Below are 24,185 nucleotides of genomic sequence, written 5' to 3'. Positions count from 1 at the left end.
TGAATAATAAATGCGATAAAATAGTGATAAAGTAGGAAATGAATAATGTATATATATTAAAAATATATTGTTTGATATATTTTAAATCAACCTGATTATTTGTTCTAATTGTTTTATAATATCTTAAACGTCTTTCAAAATCTAAATCAACCATAATTGTCAATGATATAATAGTAAAACTTCATTCATGTAGTACTTATCATATGTTCATCATGTGAGTGAAAAAAGATATCTAATGCAACTTACATATGGTTTCATCACGAGCCAATTGATGCAATTGAGATGACTAAAAAATAAGATAAACATGAGATAGATAACGTCCATCTTCATCAAGTGCATCAAACAGTATTGACAGACAAACAAAAACTTGTGTGAGACGATCTCTCGGTTGTATTTTGTGATATAAATCTCTTATTTATTTGAGTCATCCATGAAAAAATATTACTTTTTATGCTATGAGTATTATTTTTTATTGTGAATATCGGTAAGGTTGACCCGTCTCACAGATAAAGATTCGTGAGATCGTCTCACAAGAGACCTACTCTGGCAAAAATGCATGTGAAGAATGATAGCTACATCTCATTATATTTCAAACTAGTTCGACAATAAATAATTATTAGATAAAAGAATCAGTTTCTAGTTGATTTCAAATCAATGGATATAAGTATTATTTTTTATAATTTTTTTAAAATTAATCAATATTTTTCAAATTTATTTCACCGATGATCTAAGAACCAATTTCGCTGGCCATGTTTTTATCAGTTGATACAATTCGAATATAAAAAGAAAAAATTACATTTTTGGTTATACAACTTATATATCTATATATTTTTTAATTTTTAATAATATTATCGATCAATTCATAATTTTATTTCAATTACTTTTATTTTTATAATATTTTTTATCTGAGTTTTCACGTGATATTAGATATATAAGAAATGTTTGTCGTGACGTCAATATTATTCATTCTCATTATTTTTGCTGTTACATCAGTTATTTGACAAAAATGATTAAAAATTTAAAAATATAAATTAATAGATTAAAATCACATCAGACATTGCATCGTTTTTTTTTTTGGGAGAATTGGAGAAAAATCCCCATCCAGAAACTGAAATTTGTGTTCAGTACCTATGTCAGAATTTTTTTAACTGCACTCCCTCACAAACAAAAAACTTTATTATACGGTATCTGTGAAAAAAAAATTCGTATTTAGCGACGGTTTTAAAAACACCGTCGCTATTTACATATAGCGACGGATATACAACCGTCGCAGAAGTTTTTGAGCTGCACTTCCTGAGACATCAAAATAAAAAAAAAATTCGTATTTCGCGACAGTTTATAAACAACCGTCGCTAACTAAATTTAGCGACGGATATCAAACACCGTCGCTAAGTTTAAAAATGCGACGGTTTTATTTACGTCGGTCATAGCAACGGTTTAAACAAAAACCGTCGCTATTTTGTCCATTTTTTAAAATTTTTCTCTTACACGATTGTGTACATAAATTGAGAGTTTGAGCATATATTCTGAGATGAGCTACTAACAAAAAATGCAAACTCATGTCTCGATTTAATGAAGTAAGAATTGAGAAATCAACCTTTTACCGTGGTTTTAATCCACCTAACACAAGTCAGTAGCATAATAATTTCCAGCACAAAATAGGTTAATTCAATGAGAATTTGAGCACTATTGAGCACATAAATTGGGAATTTGAGCATATATTCCAAGGAGAACTACTAGCATAAAAAATCAAACTCATATATCAATTTATTGAGTAAGAGTTAGGAAATCAACTACTTACCATGATTTTAATATACCTAACCAGAGTTGATAACATAATAATACTCAGCACAAAATAGGTTAATTTCATCACACAAACACAAAAATTTTAGTATATATCGTACTCTATTACATACATAAATTGAGAATTTGATTGCGAGGGACCACTAGCATAAAAAAGTAAACTCATATATCAATTTATTGAGTAAGAGTTGGGAAACTAACTCCTTACCATGATTTTAATCTACATAACAAAAGTCAATATCATAATAATATTCAGCACAAAATAGACTAATTTCACCATACAACCAAAACAATTTCAGTATATTTCATATTATATTAGGTACACAAATTGGGAATTTTTGAGCATAAATTTTGAGGGAAACCACTAACATAAAAATGCAAACTCGTGTCTCAATTTAATGAGTAAGAGTTGAAAAACAACTCATTACCTTGAATTTAAGCTATTTAACAAAAATAAATATCATAATAATATTCAGAACAAAATAAGTTGATTCAAGTATACAACCACAACAATTTCAGTACATTTCGTACTCTATTGGGTACATAAATTGAAAATTTGAGCATATATTACAAGGGGAACCAGTAGCATAAAAAAGCAAACTCGTGTCTCGGTCTATTGATTAAGATTTGAGAAGTCAACTCATTACCATGATTTTAATCAACGAACAAAAGTCAATATCATAATAATATTTAGCACAAAATAGGGTAATTCCACCATACAACCACAACAATTTCAATATTTTTTTATGTATTATATTGGGTATATGAATTGAGAATTTGAGCATAAATTTTTAGAGAAACCATTGGCATAAAAATGCAAATTCATGCCTCAATCTTAATGGGTAAGAGTTGAGAAACCAACCTTTTACCATGATTTTAGTCCACCTAACACAACAATTTCAATATACAACCACAACAATTTAAGCATATTTCGTACTCTATTGTGTACATAAATTGAGAATTTGAGCATATATTCTGAGAGAAACTACTAACAAAAAAAATGCAAACTCATGTCTCGATTTAATGAAGTAAGAGTTCGGAAATAAACTCTTTACCATGGTTTTAATCCACCTAACACAAGTCAGTAGCATAATAATTTACAGCACAAAATAGGTTAATTCAAGCATACAGTCACAATAATTTCAGTATATTTCATACACTATTAAGCACATAAATTGGGAATTTGAGCATATATTCAAAGGAGAACTACTAGCATAAAAAATCAAATCATATATCAATTTATTGAGTAAGAGTTAGGAAACCAACTACTTACCATGATTTAATATACCTAACAAAAGTTGATATCATAATAATACTCATCACAAAATAGGTTAATTTCATCACACAAACACAACAATTTTAGTATCTATCGTATTCTATTACATACATAAATTGAGAATTTGATTCCGAGGGGGACCACTAGCATAAAAAGTAAACTCATATATCAATTTATTGAGTAAGAGTTGGGAAACCAACTCCTTACCATGATTTTAATCTACATAACAAAAGTCAATATCATAATAATATTCAGCACAAAATAGGGTAATTTCACTATACAACCAAAACAATTTCAGTATATTTCATATTATATTAGGTACACAAATTGAGAATTTGAGCATAAATTTCGAGAGAAACCAATAACATTACTCGTGTCTCAATTTAATGAGTAAGAGTTGAGAAACAACTCATTACCATGATTTGAAGCTATTTAACAAAAGTCAATATCATAATAATATTCAGAACAAAATAAGTTGATTCAAGTATACAACCACAACAATTTCAGTATATTTCGTACTCTATTTGGTACATAAATTGAGAATTTGAGCATATATTCCAAGGAGAACTACTAGCATAAAAAATCAAACCCATATCTCAATTTATTGAGTAAGATTTAGGAAACCAACTACTTACCATGATTTTAATATACCTAACAAAAGTTGATATCATAATAATACTCAACACAAAATAGGTTAATTTCATCACACAAACACAACAATTTTAATATATATCGTACTCTATTACATACATAAATTGAGAATTTGATTCCGAGGGGGACCACTAGCATAAAAAAGTAAACTCATATATCAATTTATTGAGTAACAGTTGAGAAGTCAACTCATTACCATGATTTTAATCAACGAACAAAAGTCGATATCATAATAATATTTAGCACAAAATAGGATAAAACCACCACACAACCACAACAATTTCAATATTTTTTTATGTATTATATTGGGTACATGAATGAAGAATTTGAGCATAAATTTTTAGAGAAACCACTAGCATAAAAATGCAAATTCATGCCTCAATTTTAATGAGTAAGAGTTGAGAAACCAACTTTTTACCATGATTTTAGTCCACCTAACACAACATTTTCAGTATACAACCACAACAATTTAAGTATATTTTATACTCTATTGTGTACATAAATTGAGAATCTGAGCATATATTCTGAGAAGAACTACTAACAAAAAAATACAAACTCATGTCTCGATTTAATGAAATAAGAGTTGGGAAATCAACTCTTTACCATGGTTTTAATCCACCTAACACAAGTCAGTAGCATAATAATTTCCAGCACAAAATAGGTTAATTCAAGCATACAATCACAATAATTTCAGTATATTTCATACACTATTGAGCACATAAATTGGGAATTTGAGCATATATTCCAAAGAAAACTACTAGCATAAAAAATCAAACTCATATCTCAATTTATTGAGTAAGAGTTAGGAAACCAACTACTTACCATGATTTTAATATATCTAACAAAAGTTGATATCATAATAATACTCAACACAAAATAGGTTAATTTCATCACCGAAACACAACAATTTTAGTATATATCGTACTCTATTACATATACATAAATTGAAATTTTGATTCCGAGGGAGACCACTAGCATAAAAAAGTAAACGCATATATCAATTTATTGAGTAAGAGTTGGGAAACCAACTCCTTACCATGATTTTAATCTACATAACAAAAGTCAATATCATAATAATATTCAGCACAAAATAGGGTAATTTCACTATCAACCAAAATAATTTTAGTATATTTCATATTATATTAGGTACACAAATTGGGAGTTTGAGCATAAATTTCAAGGGAAACCTCTAACATATATTACCGTGATTTTGGTCTACAAAATACAAGGCCATATAAAAGACACAAAATATAATAATTCAGGCATAATATCTCGAAAATATGGTATAATTTGGTTACAAATGAGAATATAACATGAGAATTTGAGCATAAATATGTCCTGAACCGTTCATAGTAGTCTAATATCTCGCCGGATTTTAATTAGCGACTGTTTAATAAATCGTCGCTACAATTAGCGACGATAGGTTCATGAGTTCCGTCGCTAATTTTAGCGATAGTTAATTCGTGATTTTTGTCACTAATATTTTCAATAAAAAAATTATTTTTAATAATTTAATAAATCTAAAAAAAATTACAATTCGAATTGGCTAACAATATTAATCATCTTAACTAACACTTAAAAAATTTACTAGAAAATTAAAGCGAAAAAATTTACCCTAAATCGAAACACTTAAAAAATTTACCAGAAAATTAAAGCGAAAATATTTACCCTAAATCGAAACTAAAATCGTGTAAGAAGAAAAATTTTAAGTGTTGTGAAGTGGTAAAATCGTGTGGGAGAGAAGAGTGTGTGGTAAAATGGATCAAATAGCGACAGTTTTTGTTTAAACCGTCGCTATTACCGACGGCAATACAAACCGTCGCTATTAGCGACGGCAATACAAACCGTCGCATTGTTAAATGTAGCGACGGTTGTATTTTTAAAACCGTCGCTACATACGAATTTTTTTTTCACAGCTTCCGTGCAATAAAGTTTTTGATTTGTGAGGGAGTGCAGTTAAAAAAATTCTGACATAGGTACTGAACACAAATTTCAGCTTCTGGATGGAGATTTTTCTCCGATTCTCCCGTTTTTTAATTTAAAAAATTGGTTATTGTGAGAAATAGAAAATGGACATGGTGTAAACTGGAAATTGGATTGCGACCGATAATTCCCCGACAGCAGGGCATGGGAACACTTTCAGAATTTCTTTTTCCATTATTGATCTGATCTGGCGCTGTCCATTAGGCATTTCCTGATATTTTTCAACGGTCCAGATTCTTTCCACGTAAGCACAACCTCCCCGCTCGCACCCCCTAGCGCAAGTTAGTCAACCTCGCTTAACAAAACCCATAATCCACCCCGAATGTCCCATCCATCCCTCACCAGTGATTGCGACACTCCAAAGTCCACTGTTGTCTAAAATAGTAATTTCACGACATAAAAACCAGTATATAACCTTACAGCCTCATCCCATAGAACTTTAGCACCAAATTAGCCGAAGGGAGATAGATTATATTACCAAATTACCCCTCTCCGGAATCTCTGGTTCGAATCCATTTCCTCCGCCGTCGATCGGAATTCGATAGCATCAGTTCTCCCAGCCTGATCTGGGACAAGTTTTGCTTCGCATGATGGGATTTTGCGTCTTCCCGCTGGAGACTCCGGCGAGGTTGCTGTGGAGCACCAGCTTCTTTCGCCACAAAGTCATGTTATTCTAATATCCTCAAAAGAACCCTCTCCAAATCTCCGAATAAAAATCATATCATATATATATCTTAAATAATCTCCGGGGAACTTTGTTTGTGTGTGTGAATATATTGAGCAGGACGACGTTGTGTTAGATCGCCGGAGATCTGAGGAAAAAAATGGAATCTGATCGTATTTTCTTCGACCCCTCGTGCCACGGCAACATGCTTTTTCTTGGAAATGGTGACTCCATTTTCCGAGGTACAAATTTGTTGGTCCCACGTGCGGAATTTGAGATAATAAAACCCGAAAATAAAGAATAAACTGGACACCGAGATTTACGTGGAAAACCCCTAAAAATTATTAGGGTAAAAACCACGGGCAAGATGAAAAGAATTTCCACTATAATATTTTGTGATGTACAACTCACTCACTGTGTTTCCAAAGAGAACACACACTCTCTTAATACAGGAGAACAAAACACCTCACAAATATTATAGAACTAAGCACTCAAATGCTTATAAGATGAGAGAAAACTCGAAGAAGGGATAATTTCAGAATGAAGGAGGGAGCTCTATTTATAGAGCCCCTGGACCGTGTGAACACGCGTTAAAAACGCGTCCGATAAATTGCATCGAAATTTCCTTTTGTTCAATAGATGCCGCCCACGTTTTTTTTGCCCACTCCCAACATTCATTTAATGCATTCACATTGCCTACATTTCTCCCACTTGGAGATTTGATTGAGAATCAAACACATCTCCACACATCCTTTCAATCTTGTCATTCCCTTGCTGCTTACGTTTCCGTTAGACCACTGGAAGATCTACACCACTCAAACTTATCAGTGTTTACTGGCTTGGTCAGATAATCAGCTATGTTTTCTTTCCTATGGATCTTCTGCATATCCACGCTTCCTTCTTCTACTACTTCCCGCACAAAATGAAATTGTACTCCAATGTGTTTCGTCCTGGAATGAAAGGCTGGATTCCTTGCGATGTGCAAGGCACTCTGACTGTCACAAAACAAATGAACATTCTCTTGTTTGTGCCCGATCTCCTCCAATAACCTTTTAATCCATATTGTCTCCTTGCAAGCTTGAGTAGCTGCCATGTATTCTGCCTCTGTTGTAGATAACGCCACAACTGTCTGCAGTTTTGAAACCCAGCTTACTGCTCCTCCTGCAAGTGTAAACACATAACCAGTAGTAGATTTCCTTTTATCAGGATCACCTGCATAATCTGAATCGACATAGCCCCTGAGTGTAAAATCTGATCCTCCATAACATAATGCAGCATTCGAGGTACCCTTAATGTATCGAAGGATCCTCTTAACAGTGCTCCAATGCTCTCGTCCAGGATTCGCCATATACCGACTAACTGCTCCCACTGCTTGAGCAATGTCCGGTCTTGTACAGATCATAGCGAACATCAAACTTCCCACTGCTGATGCATACGGTACTCGAAACATCTCCATCCTCTCTGCTTCACTGCTAGGACACATCTCGGAGGATAACTTGAAGTTAACAGGAAGAGGGGTTGAAATTAGCTTACTATCTTGCATGTTGAAGCGTTGCAAGACTTTCTTCAAATAATTTTTCTGGGAAAGCCAAATCTTTCTGTTACTTCTGTCTCGATGAACTTGCATCCCTAGAATCTTGTTTGCTGGTCCCAAGTCCTTCATATCAAATTCCCTAGCCAACTGTGCCTTCAATCCTTGGACCTGATCTTTGTTGGGGCCTGCTACCAACATGTCGTCCACATACAACAGCAAAATAATATAATCATCACCAGACCTCTTGAAATACGTACAAGGGTCTGCACTCAGTCTGTTGTATCCAAGGCTCGTGATATAGGAATCAAATCTCTTGTACCAACACCTCGGCGCCTGTTTGAGACCGTACAGAGATTTCTTCAACCTGCAAACCAAGTTCTCTTTGCCTTTTTCCGCAAAACCTTCTGGCTGGAGCATATAGATTTCTTCTTCAAGATCTCCATGAAGAAACGCCGTTTTTACATCTAGCTGTTCTAGATGTAGGTCAAACACCGCACACAATGCCAACACTACTCTGACTGTTGTAAGCCGAACCACAGGAGAAAATATCTCATTGAAGTCAATACCTTCTTTCTGAGCATACCCTTTTACTACCAATCTAGCACGATACCGTTCCACTTGATTATTGCCATCTCGCTTGATCTTATAGACCCATCTGTTACCGATGGCTTTCCTCCCTCGTGGTAGTGTAACAAGATCCCAAGTTTTATTCCTGTCTAATGCCTCCAATTCTTCTTGCATTGCTATCATCCACAAAGATACATCCGAGCTTTGAGTAGCCTCGTGGAAACTCGATGGCTCACCATCTTCTGATAATAGACAATATGCAATGTTGCTTTCAGTGACATAATCTGAAAGCCAACCTGGTGGTCTTCTGTCTCGAGTTGACTGCCTCACATTGGAAACCTCAGACTCAACTTGTACTTGTTCTTCGTGCTCTGGTAGTGCTTCACAAGAAACTTGACCTTCGTCTGTCTTATTCTCCACCTGAAATATAGTAGTTTCTGAATTCTGTGTGCCTTTGTCTCCCTTTATTTTATCTTCCTCGAAGATAACATCCCTGCTGATGACAAGCTTGTGAACAGTAGGATCCCACAAGCGAAACCCCTTTACTCCATCAGCATAGCCCAAGAAGATACATTTTCTGGATTTCGAATCCAACTTCGATCTTTCTTGCTCATTGTACAGAACGTACACCGGACTTCCAAATGTATGCAAATGAGAATAATCTGTCGGCTTCCCGGTCCACATCTCCATCGGAGTCTTCAGATCAATCGCCACTGAAGGAGAACGATTGATAATATAACAAGCGGTTTTGACTGCCTCCGCCCAAAATGACTTTTCTAGACCCGCAGTTCTCAACATAGCTCTTGTTCTGTCCAACAAGGTCCTGTTCATCCGCTCCGCCACTCCATTCTGTTGAGGTGTGTAAGCCGTCGTGAACTGTCTCTTGATGCCCTCATGTTGACAAAATGCATCAAACTCGTCACTGGTATATTCTCCTCCATTGTCAGTCCTCAGACACTTGATTTTCTTTTCTGAATCAAGTTCAACCCGCGCTTTGAAATCTTTGAAGATCTGGAAAACATCTGATTTCTTCTTGATCGGATACACCCAACATCTCCTAGAGAAATCATCAATGAACGAGACAAAGTATCTCGCTCCTCCTAGGGATACAACCGGTGCTTGCCAAACATCCGAATGAATCAGCTCCAATATGCTTTTGCTCCTGGCAGTGGAAGTGCCAAACTTTAATCTGTGTTGTTTACTGGTAACACAATGCTCACAAAAGGGTAGTGACACTTTTGTAAGTCCCGGCAGCAGCTTCCGTTCTGAGAGAATTTTCAAACCCCGTTCTGACATATGCCCGAGCTTTCTATGCCATAACACTGTTAATTCTTCTCCTGAACCAATTGATGCAACAGCTAATTCTGCCTCTTTGTGTGTTTCTCCCAAAAGTACATACAGATTTGCAGCAACCTTTTCCGCCTTCATAACCACAAGCGCGCCTTTCACAATTTTCATGATCCCGTTCTCGATCCGAGTTTTGCACCCGATGTCATCCAATTGCCCCAAGGACAAAAGATTTTTCGTCAGTCCTTTCACATGTCGTACCTCCTGTATGGTGCGAATGGTGCCATCAAACATTTTAATTTTGATAGTACCGACCCCAGCGATTTCCAAGGCATGATCATTTCCCATGAATACAGATCCTCCTGAGACTGGTTCATAATGATCAAACCATTCTCTCCGAGACGTCATGTGCCACGTCGCTCCTGAATCCATTATCCATGTGTCACAAAATTTGTGCCTGCCTTCCGCAACTGTTGCTGCTTCGCTGAATAATATTTCACCACTGCCTGAAGTACTGGCCACATTTCCTTGAGAACTTTTATCGATACTCGTACACTCTTTCTTGAAGTGCCCTTTACCGCCACATTTAAAGCAGTAAATATTTTTCTTCTTACTTCTCGACTTTGATCTACCTCGTCTTTGGCTCCCACTGGAGTCACGGTCCATGAATCTTCCTCTTATCATCGGCAAAGCCTCTGCCTGCTTCGAAGTTACCAACCTGTCTTCCTTATTCTTGCGCCGGCTTTCTTCTCCGAGAACCGCAGTTAAGACATCGTCGAATCTTAGAAAGCCCATAAGAATATTGTTGGTAATGTTGATGATAAGTTGATCGTATGAATCTGGTAGACTTTGAAGTAGAAGCTCCGCACGTTCATTTTCCCCTATTTTATGCCCCATGGAAGTGAGTTGGGCAAATAGAGTATTTAGTGTGTTGATATGGTCGGTCATCGATGAAGATTCCGCCATCCGAAGAGTATAAAGCCTTCTCTTTAGGAAAATCATATTGTGTATGGACTTGACCTCGTACATCTTTGTCAGAGTATCCCAGATAACTTTGGCTGTTTTTATCTCAGAGATACTTGACAAAACTTCGTCTGCAATAGCCAAGTGTAAATTGGCAACAGCATTATCATTCATCTCATTCCACTTTCCATCATCCGTAATCTCCACCGGTCTATCTCCAATAGCCGCCAAGCAATTCTCCTTTCTTAAAACTGCTTGTATCTTTATTTTCCACAACATAAAATTGCTTCCGTTGAACTTTGCTATCTCGTACCTTCCCGCCATTATGCCTACAACAATTTTAATAGACCGGACAAAATAATCCCGCCTTAAATAAAAAATCTCAAAAAATCTTTTCTGATGTGGAAGATCAGTCTAGGCTGCAACCACAGAGCATACTCAGAATTTTAAGAAATTTTAAACCAAGGCTCTGATACCACTTGTTGGTCCCACGTGCGGAATTTGAGATAATAAAACCCGAAAATAAAGAATAAACTGGACACCGAGATTTACGTGGAAAACCCCTAAAAATTATTAGGGTAAAAACCACGGGCAAGATGAAAAGAATTTCCACTATAATATTTTGTGATGTACAACTCACTCACTGTGTTTCCAAAGAGAACACACACTCTCTTAATACAGGAGAACAAAACACCTCACAAATATTATAGAACTAAGCACTCAAATGCTTATAAGATGAGAGAAAACTCGAAGAAGGGATAATTTCAGAATGAAGGAGGGAGCTCTATTTATAGAGCCCCTGGACCGTGTGAACACGCGTTAAAAACGCGTCCGATAAATTGCATCGAAATTTCCTTTTGTTCAATAGATGCCGCCCACGTTTTTTTTGCCCACTCCCAACATTCATTTAATGCATTCACATTGCCTACAAAATTCAATCATAATTTGACTCCTCTTCCCCATGTTACACTCTCGTATATTGACACTAGTTTTCGATCCATACTAGGAGGAAGATCAGTGATGAACATGGAGGGAACCTCGAGAAGGCGGCCCTTTTTCAGCACGTCAGAGGAGCTATACGACGAAGAGTATTACGACGAGCAGTTGCCGGGGAAGAAGCGCCGGCTGACTCCTGAGCAGGTGCACTCGCTGGAGAAGAGCTTCGAGGTTGAGAACAAACTGGAGCCGGAGCGGAAGACTCAGCTGGCGAAGAAGCTGGGGTTGCAGCCGAGGCAGGTAGCGGTTTGGTTCCAGAACCGCCGCGCACGGTGGAAGACTAAACAGCTTGAGAGGGATTTCGATCAGCTCAAATCCTCTTACGACTCACTCGTCTTCGATTATGAATCCATTTCCAAGGAAAATGACAAACTCAAAGCTGAGGTAACTTTATTTGAATCACAAGTTCCTAGCTTTTACTTCATTTCGAACAACATCGTTGCAAAAAGAGATTCAACGAATGCTATAAATTATTATAATATATCAAGAGATCATTCAAATATAATTTGGATCTTTGCGAAACTGTCGCATGGAGCCTTCCGTTACAGTTCCCGGGATAGTTAAAATTCAGAAAATTTTTGGGAAAAAATTTTCAAAAGCCCATCTACGATAAGGTTCACGATATGATATATCAAGAGATCATTCATATATAATTTGGATATGTTGTGTACTTTGTACATCAGAGATGATGAGCTCGTTTCATCTGATAATTTTTTAAATTTATTTGACATTATGTAAGGTTTACGATATGATCAGTTTATCGTCTTGTGTAAGAAATGTACAAGACTAAAAACATGGCAAGATGATCCAAATTCTTTATATTGACGCGGTTTCACAATTGATAAAGACATGTTTGGCTGAGTCCAAAGAATAAGATGCCTTTCTTTGATATCGATTCATCCATCAATTTTTATCCTTTCATAGATTACAATAGCATCGATCCTACCCCCCCCCCCCCCCCCCCCACTAATTTAAATAACGATGAAATTTCAGTTCTTAAAAGCAAATATACCTTCCCGGTCTCTAGAATTTGACAGATGATTTACTTAAATTCAAAATTTAAAATTTATCTCCTTATTTATTGTACTGTGTCAAGTTATGATCGTCAAAATAGTAGACATTTTACATATTACAAGGATGATCCCTCCGATGCAGCTTCTTTCCTTGACGGAGAAGGCGAAAGCTGAAGAAAAGCCGGTCGGAGAATCACCGGCACATCATGCATCGAATCCAGTCCCGACAGTCGCACTGTCGTGCCTCCAGCTCACTATGAAGGTGGAAGATCCGCAAAGCATCGGCAGCGATGGCGGCGCTGTGGTGGACGACGACGGCCCTCAGCTGCTCGACAGCGGCGACTCCTGCTTCCCCTGCAGTCATTACCCCGATTGCGTGGTGGCTGCCGAGGAGGACGATGGCAGCGACAATGGCGGCAGCTATTTCGAATTCGTTTTCCCCGCGGCGGAGCACCACCACCAAGAGGATGTGGATGTGGAGCCGATCGGCTCGTTTATCTGGACTTAATTTAGAATATGCATGGCATTGTTATATATTCTCATGATTAGTTAATAAAATAATTTAAGTTCCTTTTTTGCTGGTAATGTGCTAACGAATGTATGATATATGTTGTATTCTATAATCTAAAGGGGTCTTTGACATCTTTATCTATGAGACATGTCAATCTTATCGATATTCACAATAAAAAATAGTATTCTTAGCATAAAAAGTAATAATTTTTCATGGATGACTCAAATAAGAGATCTATCTCGCAAAATACGACCCGTGAGATCGGCTCACGCAAATTTTTGTCATTTTTGTTAAATACTAACAAACCAAAAAACGAGAGCTTTTAAAACTGTTTTTTTGAAGTGAACGGCAGAAACTTATGATTTTATATATTACCCAATTTCATATCGATTTATAGATGGGCCGTGAATTAGATGGGTGCAATTGGACTGACGTATGTGATATCCAATTATCATGGCCAACCCAAATTTACGAAGTAATGATTGGTCTGGATTAAAAATAATTATATTTAAGGAAGTTTGTAGGAGAGAATGCTAGTCGTTTTATCAAAAATTTTGATTGATGGTGATATTGTAACTTAAATATTTTAAATTATACAATTATTCAATCACTCTGTTTCGATTGCTCTATCGAACAAGAGCAATTATCGCATTCCTTAAATCTCTATTAATAATTGCATTTATTGCAGTCAAATAAGGATTGAATACGTGACATTGGCTCTAATATCACTTAAATGACTGATTGATTGTCGTTTTTTCAAAAGTTATGGCCGGTGGTAATGACGCAATTCAAAACTTTTATATAGTACAACAACTCTAACACCACGTTTCGATTGATTTATGAAACACAGACAATTATTACACATCAACAATATTATTTAAAATTTGAATTCCAAACAAAATCAAATTGGATGAACAAATCCAAATATATTGAAAGAATAGTAGAAATTACGTCAAACAGTCTTATGCTGATTTATTATTATTAATTTCTTTATTTTATGCTAATCCACTCGGAAGTGGATTAGTTAACATTCCACCCATTTACACTTTCTTGGCACGTAAGCATCTTACAGAAAATGCCAATTTACTAATCTTCCTTTTTGTTAATCACCAATTTGCACTCAAATTTAAATCAATTCTTTTTTCAAATTATTTATCAAGTTGCCATCAAAATAAATTGAATATTTTTCACTTTATTTACACATTTGTCATCAAAATTTAATTGACTATTTTAAAATTTAGTGGACTATTTTTATTCATTATGTTTAAAATTTAAACATATTAATTATTTATGAGTTGATTTGCGACTCATAATTTACATCATTTACGTTAGTTATATCACGGGTATCACATGGTCTCACACGTCCTATCCTATCGAAGAGCTGAAAATCGCCAACCAAACCCAAGGTTGCTGTTTAGGCAGACCGACCCAAATAAAGTAAAAAAAAAAAGGAAAAGAAAAAATCATTATAATTAATTAACATTTCATTTCATTTCACAAGTATTTATAAAAATATTAATAAAATTCTATTATTGATTTCACACGTCTGCATTATATACAAAGTAATTAATACAAAAAATTCACAACTTTCATTAAAAAAAATACATATATCACCATAAATTGATAACATAAATTTTTTCCCCAAGCCTTGGGTCGGGTTGGCCCATCTAGGTCCGTGATTAAACGAGTTAAAAAAATTTCAACCAACCCACTTAAATTAAATTGTGTAACGAGACGGACATACATGATGTACCCAACTCAATTGACAGCTCTAACCAAGATAAAAAAAGTCAATTTAATGAGAGAAGATTGTTATCCTCTTTTACGCGTCATCTCAAATGTTATAAATATTTTTGATATAACAATTTTTTTATAATAATATTTGAAAATTAAATATATTTATTATATTATATCAATAATATTTATAATTATTTATACAACGAATATTTTCTGAAAACAAACATGCTTTGACACAAGTACAATGAAATCTTAACGAACCAAGCCTGATATCTCCAGAGAGCAAGCATTTGTGTGTAATCCCATCAACTTTCGACTGTTACATTAATGTCTCGAGTTGCCCTTTTGTTTTGTATTGTTTACTACCATGGAGACAACAAAAGCAGCAGACATCTGTTATCTGCTTTAAATATTTTAGTTAGCAGTACTAAAATCACTGTCCCATCTTCCCTTTCTTTAATCCTTCCCTTTGTCACACACATCCCTTCACTTTCACTCCCATGTATATATATACATATTTACCATTTTTACAAAAAAAAGTTAATATAAGATAAAAAAGTATAAATTTATAAATCGAGGGATCTTTTTGATATATCATTAAAAAATGGATCAAAATGATTTAGCTTGATGTATAATTTATGTTGCATTATTAAATTAAGTTTTCTAGAAATGTATATATAGATTTTGAAGATATTTTAAATTTAAATTTTGGAGTGGAAGTATACCAAAGGTGGATCTAAACAGCTAAAATTGATGGATTTAGATCCTCTGTTGTATTGAAAACATAGCACCGAGTGCAGGGGTGGAGGTAAAACCTCTTGTACCTAGGCTTTAGTCCGGGTGGTCCAATTTTTTTAAAAAAAATTATATGTAAATTTTTGGATAAATTTGATATTAGTCCGGATAGATCAATTTAAAATATTAAAAGATGTTAGAGTTTAAAATTCTAGTCTGGTAACGTCAGATTCCTGGCTCCGCCACTGAGTCCGAGTGATGTGCACTTTTTACACTAAATGATCACATGATCATTTCGCTTAATCTGACAAATTTTTAAATTTATTTGATATGATGTGATGTCCACAAGATGATCATTTGATAAAGTGCACGACAGTTGATGTTGTATTTCACACATAGCAAGGATCCAAATCCAAAATTGTTACCTCATGTTGTTACTCTCATTTATTACTTGTGATAAGTGTGATTGCATTTTCTACACACGAAAAGGATAACTTGACATTTAATTGTAGGGAAATTCCATAGCCTCTATGCTTCATTTCTCTCACGCAAATAATGTGGAGCTGAAACAGGTAAATTCTTGAATTCTCTGTTCCTTTTTGGTCGAAGACAACAACAATGTGCAAGAATCGGATCGTTCTTCTCGCCATTCTCGTGACTCTTCTTGTCGGGTGTTCTTCAGTTTCTGCATCGCCTGTTACAAGTGAGTGTATAGACCAAACATCCTTGTTCTTTGAGGTTTATATGCTCGCATTTTCTTTCATTCTTGAATCTTACTTTCTACGCTTTGTTTCAGAAATCGTAGGTGGGGTTGTCACAAATGTTGCTTCCGCCGTTTTCAAGTGGTTGTGGTCACTAAAATCAACCACCAAGACAGGTACACAGACCGTGTAATGAAACCCATATTTCAAGATTACCTTTTTCACATTTTTTGTGTGTGTGTTAATCGGTTGATGGGTTTTGTGATTTCAGCTGTTTCGAGTCGTTCTATGATGAAATTCGAAAGTGGGTATATTGTCGAGACTGTGTTCGATGGAAGTAAGCTTGGGATCGAACCACACTCGGTCGTGGTGTCTGCGTTTGGGGAGCTTCTGGTTTTGGACTCTGAGAACAGCAATATTTACAAGATCTCAGCTCCTTTGTCCAGATGTGCGTTGCTCTTCTTTTGTTCTCGAATTATATGTTGAAAATTTTGAAAATGTTGTTTAAGTAAGCCGCCTTTGCAACCAAAGTTCTGATCTTTGAAACTACATGGCATGAATTTGAACTAACAGGTTTTATGTATTTATTATTATTATTCTTATTATTGTTTTAATGGAATTCTTTCCTTGGAGATTACTCCTAATATCTGATATCTTTTACGAGTACTTTTGGAGCAAAGCTGACGCCAGCATTTCTCCTTGAGCGAAAATTTTGTGCCCAGTCTACTAGTTCAGCTAAATCCTATTTCCTTTGAATTTGATTGCCGGGTTCGAACTGGTCAAGAAAGAAGGGGTGCTAGCACCAGAGTAAAAAATTTTGATTTCTTACATGTAGATTTTATGAAAAAAAGTATTTCATCCCGGAGGATTCTCCTAGGTCCGTCCACCTATATTTGTGGCTTAATTTTCTCAATATACGAAGTTAGTGTCTCCGCTGTTCTGTGTTTGATCTTGCACCGGAGGACACAGCACTTCGTTTTTAAGCACCGTAGATCTTTGTGTCTGGGAAGATTTGATTCTCCTCTACAAAATTTGTTAGTTTCTGATACTTTTCTTCTATGACCAAGTTCCTTAATGGTGGGGTGGGCAACTCAACTGCTTTATTCCCTTTTAGATTCCCATGGATTTTAGCTTTACCAGTACAAAGCTTATTATTCTGCATAAGTCACAGGGAAAAGTTCCTCAGAGTGTGCCTTACTTTTGTAAAGTCCGTAAACTTCTAATGTAAGCGAAATTCTAGTCATATTTAGTACGGACAGACTAGGGAGTGTTTTTTTTTTAAAAAATGATTGTACGTTATTATTTTCGGGTAATGCTCCGCTCCCAAAAAAAATAGAAATTTTACAATATATCACTGGGATATTGTGTTAGATGATGTCAAGAAATATTCAGGGTTGAAGGGGATAGAATAGAATGATGGCAAGTGCATAAATTTAAGCTTTGGTTTAAACCCTTTAGTCCTTCACAAAGACTGTACATGGAAGGAAAAAGACTAGGTAAGTTGGGAAAAGAAACAAGATGATCAGTAATCAGTGCCATGTGATTTCACATCGAGAAAAATGTTTGAGCTGCAGATAGTAGACCTAAGCTGCTTATCGGATCGTCGGAAGGTTACACGGGACATGTAGATGGAAAGCTAAGAGAAGCAAGAATGTACCATCCAAAAGGGCTTACTGTGGACGACTCAGGGAATATATATGTTGCAGATACTATGAATATGGCGATCCGCAAAATTAGCGACACAGGTGAATTATTCTAGTGCCGCCCTTGCCTTGGCTAGAGAATTAGTCAAATAAATGCCTTAAAAATTCTTTGGCACACGGCTTTTGCTTGAACATAAATGTCATCTTTTGCAGGAGTCGTTACAATTGCTGGTGGGAGATTGAGCCGAGGAGGAGGGCACATTGATGGACCGAGCGAAGATGCCAAGTTTTCAAATGATTTTGACTTGGTCTATGTTGGAAGTAGCTGCTCCCTATTGGTAATAGACAGAGGGAATCAAGCGATTCGAGAGATCCAACTCCATGAAGACGATTGTTCTACCCAGTATGAAGGCAATTTATATTTAGGTGAAAGGAAATTCTATAGATATATATCATCTCCTTCATATTGTATTTCTTTGGTGCTTATCAAATGTTGTAATGTGAATATCCTTACAGGCATAGCCGTGCTCGCGGCGGCTGTTTTCTTCGGTTACATGTTGGCCTTGTTACAGGGTCGGATTTCCACGATGCTTTCATACGACGATGTAAGTAGTAGGTCTTGTACAAAAATTCTAACAGAATCATGATAATTATAACTAGCAGGTTTTACACAGAGTCTCGTGCATATCTCTAAGTATCTTTCAGACATTTTCAAATTCAGCTCGAGTTCGAAAGTTTTAAATCTGCATGCATGATTTAGACTTTATTAGAGCCACTTTATTTCTTTACAAATCTGATAATAGAGTGATATTCCATTCTCTCTTTACCAATCACTTTTATTGAAGGAGCCGAAGGCTTATGTCAGAGACATGCCGCCAGCTCCATATCACAGGCCCCCTCCTAAGTCCATTCGGCCTCCCTTGATTCCATTGGAAGACAACAAATACGAACAACAACAAGACGAGGGCTTCTTCACTTCATTAGGACGACTAATTTCCAACACGGGCTCGTCTTTCTTTGAAATATTTGGCGGATTATTCTCTGGTATCAAAAGAAAGTCTTCCTATCACCCCATGCAACAACAGCAACAGCAACATCAACACCCTTCAAAACATGGGAACACCTGGCCGTTGCAAGAAAGCTTCATGATCCCACAAGAAGATGAGCCCCCACCAATTGACTCGAGAGAACCAACCCCACGCAAAAGCTACCCATTTATGACTAAGGACACAGAAAATACTCGGCACCAATCCATGCAAAGCAAATCTTACAATCACGATGGATGGAATGGAGATTTTCGCCGGCAACCACCATATCAAATGCAGCAACTGCAACATCACCAGTTTCATCAGAAGCATAACTTGTCGAGCCCCCAAACTTATTACGAGCATGAAAACTGCGAGACAAATGAGATAGTATTCGGGGCCGTCCAAGAACAGATTGGACGACACGAGGCAATGGTGATAAAGGCTGTTGACTATGCCGAACCCTCAAGTTACAATGGTCAGAATATAAGATCAAGATACAACTGCATGAGCTACTCCTCCTACGGCTACTAATGTTTTACACATTAAAATATTTCCTAGGATTTAATGTATAAAATACGATGTATGATGTTTGATTCACTTTATTTTTTTTTCCAAGCCTGCTAGTTATGATCCAAATGGAGCCTCAAAAATCAAAAGGTAACTCAATTTCTCAAATATATTCCATCTGCCCAAGAAAATGAATTCTATATTACTTATTATTTTGATTTAATTTCCCTGTTCATTATGGAGTTCAAATTACTCTAATATCTACTAAGATCAAACTTATAAGAAAAACTTTATCAATAGCTGTTTTTTATATTCGCAAGACTCGAAAGTCGAATCCTATCTGAACCAGCTGATGATAGAAGTCTTCTACAAATTTTATAGCTAGCCATGTCACGCTCCCACATATATTTCATGGACATTTATATTTATATATGACAAAAACTAATGTGAGACGGTCTTACAAGTCATATTTTGTGAGACGAATATCTTATTTGGGTCATCCATGAAAAATATTACTTTTTATGTTAAAAGTGTTATTTTTTATTGTGAATATTAGTATGGTTGACCCGTGTCAGATAAAGATTCGTAAGACCGTCTCACAAGAAACCTACTTTTTATATATTATAATTTCATTAAATAATTCAAAATTTAAAGTTTTCAATACTTTTAGTTCAAAAATATAGAGAATATGATTAACTAGATAAGCATCTTAGATATAAATGTTGAGATTTTTAGTGATTCATTTTGTGACATCCATGATGAATTTTTAAGAAAATATGCTAACCAACTTAAAAAAATAATATTTTTTCATTTAAAAAAATAATATAAAGCCTTATTTTAGTAGATTTATAATTTACTTAAACCTTTTATATTTCATCATTTTAAGAAAAAAAAATCAAATACACACACATTATCATTACAAATTGCGTATTTAAAATAGTTGCATAATTGATATCCAAATAATAAAAAAATAATCACAAATCCTAAAAAACAACTGTGCAAATACTCAATGCACGAATATATTATGTGCTATTTATCATACAAATAAATTGATAAAATTTTAACAGCTTATACATTTTCACCGGAAAATAGGATTTTGGTCCTATAAATTGACATGTTTTTTTTTTTAATTTTAGTATTCAACATATTTTGGTATTTTAAGGCTCAGTTAAGAAGTTGGAATGGAAAAGAAAGGATGAAAAAATAAAAGAAGAAAAGGGAAATGAAGATGAGAAAAATGGTGTACTTTTTAATTTGGGAGCTGGAGAAAAAAAAAGAAAGGAAATAAGTTTTATTTAATTGAAAACAAATTTTTTAATTGTGTTTCCTTCCATTTTTCCTTCCTTGAAAAACTCCCAAACAAAATATTTTTTTTAAAAAATTCACCGATAGAGTAGGTCTCTTGTGAGACGGTCTCACGAATCTTTATCCGTGAGACGGGTCAACCCTACCGATATTCACAATAAAAAATAATATTTTTTCATGGATGACCAAATAAGAGATCATTCTCACAAAATACGACCCGTGAGATCGTTTCACACAAGTTTTTATCTCACCCAATATCTTTTCTTTTCTTTCCATTTTCAAGCTCCTAAATGAAGCGTAAAACCAACAGATATTTTTTATTTGATATCAATTGATATCGGCCAATTCTATCCTACTCCGGGAGATTTACTCCCTTTATTTTTTTTTCTTACACATGTCTTTTTTTTAATTATTATTATTAAATTTCACACTATTTTAACCAAAAATCAACCAAACTAATTTCGTTTCATGTATATAACATGTGTTATAATATTATTATTATTATTCTCAAATCTTAAAACTTAATATTTATATTTAAAAATTACGTGAAATTTTTATTTGATAGTAAAATTTTTATGTTTGAGGTTTGAGATTTTTATTTTTATTATTTTTATTTTTGTGTTAGAATCGTATAAATTATAAAAAATCAATATTTTAAAATTTAATTATTATAAGAAATTCTATGTTCTACCCATTTATAAACGCTAATAAAATTATTGTAGCTATTTTTAAATGCTAGACATATATATTATTTAGTGACAGGGAGTAAATCTCCCGGAGTAGGATAGAATTGGCGATTGATATCGATGTTTTTTGACGTAGATAATAGTACATGTATTAAAATCTACCTAAATCCAACACAATTTCAATTCTGAATTTTTTTATAACAGGATATGATTCCGCAGTTTCAATTTGGGATTCTTATTTTTAGTAACCAATTCGAACTAAGTTCTCTACTCCAATTCCGGTTTTGGAACCAAAATGGAACACGATTTCAATTCTATTCTTTTTTTTATAGAGAAAATCGTGGTTGTGTTTGCCTCTTTTGGTTCAACCCGTAAAGTTGCTGATACGGCAGCATTTAAGCACCAAATAACCACTTGGCACATCTTGAAAACAAAACTCAGTCTTCATAAAGAAATACACAAAAAATTTGGAGGTTTTTATTTTATTGACAAAAACTTGTGTGAAACGGTCTCACAGATCGTATTTTGTGAGACGAATATCTTATTTGAGTTATCCATGAAAAATTATTAATTTTTATACTAAGAGTATTACTTTTTATTGTGAATATCGATAGGGATGACTCGTCTCACAGATAAAGATTCGTGAGACCGTAACCTACACTATTTTATTTAAGCCCTCAGTGATCTAACTGCCTAGATCAGGCCAATCCTCGTGTTTCGATTTCGAAGTTCCCAAGATTCTCTACCAAATCTTGATCTAGTTATGAAATTGAATTTTCTTGACAAGATAACAGCAGATGAAAAAAAGAAGAATTAACATAAGAGTGCTCTTGCTTGAATCGTTTAAAGATCCAACCTTTTACATTTCATTCACTATGTTTTCCTCCAACACTATGGCTAACCGATTGGCGTTTGATCAAGAAATATGGAAGCTAAATACCTTTCAAACGGCTTCTGTTCTACGAATCCATGGTAAGTCTTTGTTTAGGGAAGATGGATGATCCAAAGGGGTAGCAGATGAACTTCCGAGTTTCCCCGTTTTTGACCACAACCAAATCTTGGAAACAGAATAGCTATCTTTCTTTGTACCTATAGTTATTTTCTTCCCTTCTGTACTCTCCTCGGCTGAAGGATTACCTGTTTGATCCATCCGTTTGCCGATCTTCGCGTTAGGGACCATTCGATCTTGGCTCAACGACACCGTAAGATTCACATCACCAAGCAGGTATTGATACGAACCCATTGAGTAACACCTTCTAGCATCCAATTTACTACTACTTGTTTCACCTCCTAAGTCCCCATCCACATTGTCAATTCTTTTAAACTTACCAAGCCGAACCGGGAAAACCCCCTTTTCTTTAGCAACTTCCTCAATTTCCACCCTCTTCCGGATGATAGGGAACGCGTTTTCTCTATAACCATGATATCCATCTTCTTCCCTAAAATCATCTAATTCGAACGCCTGGTTTTCAATGGAGAAATCCGGATCGAAGAGGGTTCCCCTGCAGAGAGGGCACGTCGAATTTGACATCAGCCAAGTATCAATGCATTTGATATGAAAGGCATGACTACACATCGGAAGCAATCTTAACTGGTCCATCTCCAAGAATTCGCACAGGCAAACGGCACAATCAAACGGCTCCTTTGGACCCACGATCTCCTTATACGAAAACACGGGCAGCGCATCAATAAAAGCTTGATCTAGACCAGAGTCATGTAAATGAAAGAGCTGTTGCAGCTGTCTCTCAAGGGTATCAGATGTTGAAGCCTCTAAATTTCTATCAGAATCAGAGGATGATTGGTTCTTGGCGAGAAATCTAACAAGCAAGTGTAGAAGCCCAGCTATGAAAAAAAGAACTGCCAAAATGACAATGATAAATAGAACAGCAGGGTTAATTTTAGAGGCAGATGAAGACGGAGGAGGGCTCGATTCATCATGGAAATTACTGCCAACACCCAATGAAGAAGAAGAAGGTGGATATGTCAAAATCCCATCTTTTTGGTAAATTCGACGCTGAATCCAAGAAATTTTCAAACGGGCATGCCCAGAAGACCATTTCTGCACTCGCAGTCCCTCCATTGGACCAATCAATTTAACAAACAACTGGAACTCTGCCCACCCATTTTCTGAACAAGAAACCAAAAAGGCATCCACTTTCTTTATCCTCTTCCATTCACTAAAGCCAAGAATCAAACACCAACCACTTCGATACGAAACACCCCCCAAACACACAACACCCACAAAAAAATAAGACAGGTTCAAAATCTTTACCCCACGCAATCGTAAAAAAAGAAAGTGTGTGACATCAGGGGCTAATAAAGAACAATTTATGTTCTTTTCAGATTGAAAATACCTACTCACTGATTGCTCGACGATCGTAAGAAAAAGATGGGGACACGAGGAAACTTTAAAGATTGAGTATTTTACCAACCTTGTTATTGAGTGGACCAGTTTCTTGAATTTGCAGAATAACCTAAAGACACAGCTTTTGGTTGGAATCTTACAGCCATATCATCATATATAATATTGCAGGCGATCGAGAAAAAGTTTTGAAGGGAAAATTTGGTTTCAAAACGTATATTTTTAAATTATAC

The 24,185-nt window shown here is 35.3% G+C and overlaps 3 protein-coding genes across 3 annotated transcripts; 2 read left to right on the top strand and 1 right to left on the bottom strand.

Annotated features, from left to right (window-relative positions):
- Positions 1–6,145: 6,145 nt before the first annotated feature.
- On the top strand, positions 6,146–13,389 carry LOC140823519 (homeobox-leucine zipper protein HAT5-like). Its single transcript, XM_073184900.1, has 3 exons — positions 6,146–6,619; positions 11,735–12,108; positions 12,880–13,389. Exons 1-3 carry the CDS (start codon positions 6,538–6,540, stop codon positions 13,243–13,245), a joined length of 822 nt encoding a protein of 273 aa, XP_073041001.1. The 5' UTR covers positions 6,146–6,537; the 3' UTR covers positions 13,246–13,389.
- Positions 13,390–16,140: 2,751 nt separating this feature from the next.
- On the top strand, positions 16,141–19,750 carry LOC140823518 (uncharacterized). Its single transcript, XM_073184899.1, has 7 exons — positions 16,141–16,423; positions 16,517–16,597; positions 16,693–16,869; positions 17,996–18,166; positions 18,278–18,490; positions 18,581–18,669; positions 18,910–19,750. Exons 1-7 carry the CDS (start codon positions 16,339–16,341, stop codon positions 19,621–19,623), a joined length of 1,530 nt encoding a protein of 509 aa, XP_073041000.1. The 5' UTR covers positions 16,141–16,338; the 3' UTR covers positions 19,624–19,750.
- A 2,640-nt stretch (positions 19,751–22,390) lies between these two features.
- Positions 22,391–24,185, bottom strand: LOC140823517 (RING-H2 finger protein ATL46-like). Its single transcript, XM_073184898.1, has one exon. The coding sequence runs from the start codon at positions 23,668–23,670 to the stop codon at positions 22,534–22,536; it is 1,137 nt and encodes a 378-aa protein (XP_073040999.1). The 5' UTR covers positions 23,671–24,185; the 3' UTR covers positions 22,391–22,533.

The sequence above is a fragment of the Primulina eburnea genome, chromosome 2, assembly GCF_022965805.1.
Source record: "Primulina eburnea isolate SZY01 chromosome 2, ASM2296580v1, whole genome shotgun sequence".
Taxonomy (NCBI): Eukaryota; Viridiplantae; Streptophyta; class Magnoliopsida; order Lamiales; family Gesneriaceae; genus Primulina; species Primulina eburnea.
This window is presented reverse-complemented; position numbering and strand designations above follow the sequence as displayed.

Coding starts and splice junctions, on each gene's coding strand:
- LOC140823517 (XM_073184898.1), bottom strand. CDS start 23,670: ATGGAGGGACTGCGAGTGCAGAAATGGTCTTCTGGGCATGCCCGTTTG.
- LOC140823519 (XM_073184900.1), top strand. CDS start 6,538: ATGGAATCTGATCGTATTTTCTTCGACCCCTCGTGCCACGGCAACATG. Junction 6,620..11,734: donor TGGTGACTCCATTTTCCGAG/GTACAAATTTGT, acceptor GATCCATACTAG/GAGGAAGATCAGTGATGAAC. Junction 12,109..12,879: donor ATGACAAACTCAAAGCTGAG/GTAACTTTATTT, acceptor CCTCCGATGCAG/CTTCTTTCCTTGACGGAGAA.
- LOC140823518 (XM_073184899.1), top strand. CDS start 16,339: ATGTGCAAGAATCGGATCGTTCTTCTCGCCATTCTCGTGACTCTTCTT. Junction 18,167..18,277: donor CCGCAAAATTAGCGACACAG/GTGAATTATTCT, acceptor CATCTTTTGCAG/GAGTCGTTACAATTGCTGGT. Junction 18,491..18,580: donor TGAAGGCAATTTATATTTAG/GTGAAAGGAAAT, acceptor ATATCCTTACAG/GCATAGCCGTGCTCGCGGCG.